The 6,591-nt window shown below is 54.8% G+C and overlaps 1 protein-coding gene across 1 annotated transcript in view; it reads left to right on the top strand.

Annotated features, from left to right (window-relative positions):
• The window catches only part of PRRG2 (proline rich and Gla domain 2), a 10,616-nt gene extending 4,074 nt beyond the window's left edge, over positions 1 to 6,542 (top strand). Inside the window, exons 6-8 of the mRNA XM_004710668.2 lie at positions 2,718 to 2,853; positions 5,523 to 5,651; positions 5,976 to 6,542. Coding sequence (XP_004710725.1) covers positions 2,718 to 2,853; positions 5,523 to 5,651; positions 5,976 to 5,997 — 287 coding nt within the window. The 3' untranslated portion in view covers positions 5,998 to 6,542. The remainder of the gene's footprint in view (positions 1 to 2,717; positions 2,854 to 5,522; positions 5,652 to 5,975) is intronic.
• Positions 6,543 to 6,591: the final 49 nt, after the last annotated feature.

The following is a 6,591-nucleotide window of genomic DNA, read 5'->3' as shown; positions in this document are numbered from 1 at the left end:
GCCCTGCACCTCGTGCAGAAGTGTTCCCAGCTGGAGGAGGGAAGGGTGCCCAGGTGGAGGGAGAGGTTACATCCTACCCAGAGCCACTCTTTTGGTGTTCTGCCACCTCGGGCCCCAAAGGCAGCGGCGTTGCTAAGGAGGGCTGCTCCCTAGCAACGGAGACTGGCCAAGCTGGGGGCATCCTTACCTGACCAGTCCACCCCCTCCCCTCTGAGTTCTGAGTCCTCCCCCTGGTGACTGCAGCCTTGTTGCTAAGGGGGGCTGCTCCCTAGCAACGAAGGCTGGCCAGGCCAGTCTGAGGAAGTACCTGGCTAGCTGGCTTCCCCTCCCCCACAGCCCCATCCAGTCTGGGCCTGGTTGCTAAGGGGGCCTTCTCCCTAGCAACCAGGCCTAGTCAGGCCCAAAGACCCAAGGCCTCCTGCCCACTGCAAAAGACACACACGCACACACACATCCCCATCCGGGCACAGAAGCCCCACCCCCTTTTGGCCTGGTTGCTTGGGTGGGGGGCGAGAGGGGGCAATGCACCTTAGCAACAGGCCCCAGTCCTAGGTTGCTTCGTTCACATTGGCTCCTGGTTGCTAGGGGCGGCCCCTCTTCCACGACCCGCCCAGAGAAGCCGGGTGCCACCCCCAATCTACCTGACAAGTGTCTTGAATCTGCAGGATTGGCCTTGTCGAGACTAGTTTGCTAAGGGGGCTTAGGAAAGCCCAGGGGCCCTGGTTGGAGGAAATAAAGGCCAAAGAAAGCCCACTCAAACCGCCCATCCAGGCCGCACCAAGCCTGAGCGCCCCGCCTACCTGTGCTGGCTCCGTTTCCTTCGAGATGAGGCTTTGGGTTACTACTGGAGGGGATGGGAATGGGGGGCAGGGGGGGGCTGCACCTCCCAAAGCAGGTCTTAGGAGCTCTCCTTGTAACATAGGTCCCCCAAATCATTTGGCCGACCACCCCCTTTTCAGGAAAAAAAAAATTAAGTGCCTGCTCCCCTTCCACTCCCCCAATTAAAAATTTTGATATGAGAGATGGCAATCCAGGATAAAACAGAGGTGTCCACCCTGGTGGTGCCGTGGGTAGCCTGCTGGGCTGCTAACGGCCAGGTCCCCAGTTCGAAACCACCAGCGGCTCGCTCCAGGAGAAAGAGGCTGGGAAACCCACAGGGGCAGTTCTACCCCGCGCTGTGGGGTCGCTATGAGTTGGCGTTAAACTCGATGGCCTCGGGTTTTGTTTGTGGGAGAAGAGAGGCTGCACTGCGTCCATTTATCCCAAGGTGGGCGACAGTTCCCCGCTGGGGGAGCGCTGAACCATCCAGGGGATGCTGCAAAAGCCAATCCCTCCTCCTCCATCCCTGATGATGGGTGATCCCTCAATCACAGGAAGGTTGGTTTCTGCATTTCCCAAGGGGCTGCGAGCCTTTTTTTTTTTTTTGAAAAGGGGGGTGGTAGGCCAAGTAAGTTTGGGAATCTTCACCCTGGGTCCTTTGCCAGGACCACAAGGAGAATTGAAATGGCCATCTGCTGTTGGGCACGTGGCGATGAGCAGGGTGGCCACGCACCTCCAACCTCTGAAAATCGCAGTCTGAGAAGCGCGGAGGTCGGCCCTAAAGGGAGGGAACTCGACTCAGAAAGGATAGAGACGGTGGGAAACCCCCAGGGGCCGTTCTGCCCTGCCTGATGGGGTAGCTGTGAGTTGGAATGGATTCCATGGTGGTGAATTTGAATTTAAAAGCTGGGTCCTGTGGGCCACACCCCATGGAGTTGGAAGTTCATATGAATAGCCAGAGGTTGCCTTTGTTTTAATGTAACTACATCCCAAACCTTTCCTGGACCATGCAGTCCTAGCCCCGCCCTGGGACAGCTTCTCCATGGTTCCGAAGCTTGGTCGCAGACACTGACTGACACAGGCCATCTCCTGGAGGGCCTTCCTCTTGTTTGCTGCCCCTCCACTTGACCAAACAGGATGCCCTTGTCCGGGGACTGGTCTCTCCGGACAACACTTCCAAAACACGTAGGATGAAGTCTCACCGTCCTGGCCATCGCGTCCATGGCCACTCATGGGGGCCCTGCAGGACAGAGTCCATCTGCCCCTGTGAGTTTCCAAGGCTGGAACCCTAGATGGGAGTAGAAAGCCCCATCTTTCTCCTGAAAAGCAGCTGGTGGCTTTGAGATGTTGACCTTGCGGTGAGCAGCCCCCAGGGCTCCTGAGCTGTGGGGACCCTAGAAAAAATGGTGCTCGATTTGTCAGAAATGCCCATTTAACTGAATCTGACACCTGGAAGCTACAAGAGCCCACGCCCCAACACACACCCGCCCGTCTTCAGCATAGCAACCTGGCCGGCTTTACACTTGGGGGACTGAGACTCCTGATGCCCATTGGGGTGTCTGGTCCTGTCTCCCCTAGTCCCTTGTGAAGCTTCCATTGCCATCTGTGCACAAGCCATTTATACGTTGATAACATCTGGCATCAGTGAAATGTCCCAGTCCGTGAGCCCGGCCATCTCGTTCCCATGTCACAGAATAGGAAGTCCATTTCAGAGAAGTGGGCAAGGTGAACTGCTTGAAGTCTGATGGCTAGGAAGTGGTCCCTGCCCGCCCTGACTTCAGAGCCCTTTCTGAGGACACGAACCAGGGATACTGGATGTCCGGGTGTACATGGGGGGGGGTGTTTGTGGGAGGGGGTGTGTCCCCTCAGGCAGTGGCTTTCTCTCCCCGCACCCTCAGGGCGCAGACGCGTGGACCTCGCAGGGCTGGCAGTGGGGCTGGCCTCTGGTTTTCTTCTCATCATCCTGTCCGGCGTGGGAGCTCTCTGGTATCTGAATTACCGACGGCGCCGAAACCAGCAGTCCAGTCCCCAAGAGTAAGGGGGCTTTCAGGAGGCCGGGGTGGGGAGAGAGGGGGGAGGGAGAGCCGATGGACTGGAGGGTCTACTTGTAGAATGGGCTAAAGGTTGGTGGGCACCAAGGAGGACCTGAGGGGACAGTCGTGTGGACTGTGTTTGCTGGTGACATCTGCTGATTATGTCACTGTGGGGTGAGGGAAGTGTGTCTGCCTGTTTATATCAGATACATAACAAAAACCTTTTTTTTTTTTTTAAGTGTAAGTAAGGACCCACAGTGGGCTGGTTGATTACATGTTGGGCCACTAACCACAAGGTCTACAGTTTGAAACCCCCAGACACTCCGAGGGGGAAAGAGGAGGCTGTCTGCTCCCATAAAGACTGACGGCCTTGGAAATCCACAAGGGCAGCTCTGCTCTGTCCTCTGTGGTTGCTATGAATTGGAATTGAGTCAAGGGCAGTGTTTTGTTGTTGTTTTTAAATCCTTTTATTGGGGGCTCGTACAACTCTTATCACAATCCATCCAGCCATCCATTGTGTCAAGCACATTTGTATATTCATTGCCCTCATCATTCTCAAAAATTTGCTTTCTGCTTGAGCCTTTCTTTCTTTCTTTTTTTTTTTTGAGCCTTTCTTATCAGCTCCTCATTTTTCCCTTCCCTCCCCGATCCCTCGTCCCTCATGAGCCCTTGATAATTTTTTTTTTCAAATTAAAAGATCATTTTATTGAGGGCTCTTACAGCTCGTGTAACAATCCATACATCCATTGCATCAAGCATACTTGTACATATGTTGCCATCATTATTTTCTCAACATTTACTTTTTTTATTTTTTTGCATTTTTTTTTCTTTTTTAACATTTTATTAGGGGCTCATACAACTGTTATCCCAATCCATACACACATCAATTGTGTAAAGCGCATTTGTACATCATTTCTCAAAGAGCCCTTGATAATTTATAAGTTATTATTATTTTGTCATTTCTTACCCACTCCCTTCACCCACTTTTCGGGGGCTCTTACAGATCTAACAATCCATGGTTCCATTAGATCAAGCACAATTGTACAATTGCTGCCACCATCTGTTTCAAAACTGGGTTTTTTTTTTAAATCGTTTTAATAGTAGCTCAGCTGTTGCATGGGATAAGGAGCCTTTGTGGTCATGCTTGGTACGCCTTGGACTGCTAACTGTAGTGTCGCCGGTTGAAATCCACCAGCCACTGCTAGGAAGAACTTACAAACGCCTTGGAAACGTCTGTGAGGTCGCTAGGAGTCAGAGTGGACTCCATGACTATGGGTTTTATTGCCTGGGGCATACTTCCATGGGGCCTTCCGTTAGGAGTTCTGATGGTACTGTGAGTTCAGCACTGGGCGGCTAACCCAACGGTCAGCAGTTCGAGCCCACACAGACTGCTCTGAGGGAGCAAGATGTGGCTGCCAACCTTTGTGAACCCTGACAGCCTCAGAAACCCACGGAGGGGGTTCTCCTCTGACCGACGGGGTCACCACAGTGACCACAAGGTCACTGTTGGCTCAGGTTTGTCGTATGCCAACCAGCCCTCTGGACACAGTGGTTAAAGTGATCAATTGCAGCCCAAGAGATTTGCAATCCGAAGCTGCCCAGTGGCTCCAGGGGTGGTTAGGTGCCATCGAGCTGGTTCCGACCCACAGTGACCGTCTGCACAACATCCTCACCATGGTTCCTGTGCCTGAGCCTATTGTTGCAGCAGCCACTGTGCCCCTCCAGCTCCTTGGGGGCCTTCCTCCTTGCCGCCACCCCTCCATTTTACCTAGCATGATATCCTTCTCCAGGGACTGTTCTCTTCTGATAATATGTCCAAAGCAGGTAAGAGCAAGTCTCGCCATCCTGGCCTCTGTAAGTAAGGGGCGCTCCGGCCCTACTTCTTCCAAAACAGATCGGATTGCCCTTTTAACAGTCCGTGGTCCGTCCAGTATTCTCCGGCACCACGATCCAAATGCACCCATAAGGTTTACAGCCTAGAAAACTGTAGGGCAGTTCTATACTGCCCTATAGGGCCCTGGTGAGGCAGGATTAACTCGAGGCAGGGAGTTGGTTTGGTTTGATAGTCTCACGGCCATCAGTCGATACTGAGGCCATCAGTCTTTCCGGAAGCAGACAACTACACCTTTCTCCTTAGAGGTGCCCCAGTGTTTTCAACCCATACACCTTGTGATTAGCACGTTCCCAGCATGTAACCCACTAAGCTACCAGGGGTCCTTCCACTTAAATTTTTTAAAAAGGTATTTGTTGTTTATCTGGGGTTTTGTTCCCTTGTGTGTGGGTTTCTGCGGTGAGTGTGTGTGTGTGTGTGTGTGTATCTTAGTCTGCCTCTCGGTGGGAGAGAGTGGGAGCGGATGTACAATAGCATGGGTCTGGGGGCTTGCCATGCGATGGAGGACTTGGGAGATGTCTGCGGCTCCAGTACTTCTAGTTGTATGTGCCTATTTCTCAGTCTGTCCGTGTCTGGGTGTGCAGGGCTGTCTGCCCTCATGGTCACCTGCCTGGCCTTTCTTGGGGCAGGCTGACTTGAAGGTGACCCTTCTTTTTTCTAATGTCTGCCACCTCTGGCCTTTGCCCCCTGCAGTCTTGTCTGTTCAGATCCAACCCCCTTCCCCCAGTCTCTCTGTCCAGAGACTTTCCTGGCGAACAGCACATCTTCTCTGTCCCCAGGGTGGTGCTCATCAGCCCCGTGGACACGCCGACGCCCCTGCCTCCACCCCCACCTCCAGGTCTCCCCACCTATGAGGAGGCTCTGGAGGCCTCTGGGGTACACGACGCGCCTCCACCCCCTTACACCAGGTACGGGGCGGGGTTTCTGTCCACGAGGCGGGGCTCAGGGGGGGAGGGCTACGCTACGTCGGAGGTGGGGGGGGCCTGCTCCCGGGGCCGGGGCTTAGAACATTGGGTTTGTTGTCTGGGGCGGGGCCTGGAGCCCTAGGAGGACGGGACTGACGCGTTGCCTAGGGGCGTGGCCCAGCGTTGTGAGGGTGGAGTCTTAGGAAGGTGGGGCTTGCGCCCAGAGAGCCCTGGGATTGGCTAAAACGGGACGGCTGGGCGTGGTCTGGATGGTGGGGCGGGGAACAGCCGGGTCTTTGACTCTCCGTTATGCCCCTCCCCTCGCAGCCTCAGGAGGCCTCAACACTGAAGAGCAGTTTCAGAGCCGGGTTCCCTAGACTGCCCGGTTCTTCCCGTCTCCGGAATCTTCCAAATCTCTCAAGATCGGGGCCGAGCTGGTGGGCGTGGAAGGAAGGGTCGTCTAGCCCGAGCCCTACACTCGCCCCGAACGTACTCACACTTGTCTCTGGCTAGCGGGCCCCCACGTTCTTCTGATCTCTGGCACCTACCAGCCCCGCCCTCGGACCCTGGCGCACGGACCAGTTCTGCGGACTCCTGTGTGTGGGCAGATGGGACCGTAGCCGTCGCCCTCCAGTCCCACGGGCCACGCACAAGCAGAGCCTCAAGTACGCACACCCGCCCAGGGGGTGCTTCGCAACCCCGGGAAAGAAAGGGGGTCGGGGATGTGGTGTGCGCATACTAACAAGAATGTTCGCTCCCATTGCATCGGGGATGGGGGTGAGACTGGATTTAAGCTGTTCTCCCAAATAAAGACCATTTAGGGGAAGAAAATAAAAAGCCTTCAAAAGCCGAAACAACACAAAAAGAGGAAAAGCGAAAGAAACCGCGTTCCCGGTCGCCTCTGAGCGCGGCGGAGCTGCCTCTCAGTGCAAACGCTGCGCCC

This window comes from Echinops telfairi, unplaced genomic scaffold (genome assembly GCF_000313985.2).
Source record: "Echinops telfairi isolate 266 unplaced genomic scaffold, ASM31398v2 ScPeMD7_655;HRSCAF=1070, whole genome shotgun sequence".
NCBI lineage: Eukaryota > Metazoa > Chordata > Mammalia > Afrosoricida > Tenrecidae > Echinops > Echinops telfairi.
Note: the sequence above shows the minus strand (reverse complement) of the source record. Positions and strands in the feature narration are given on the sequence as shown.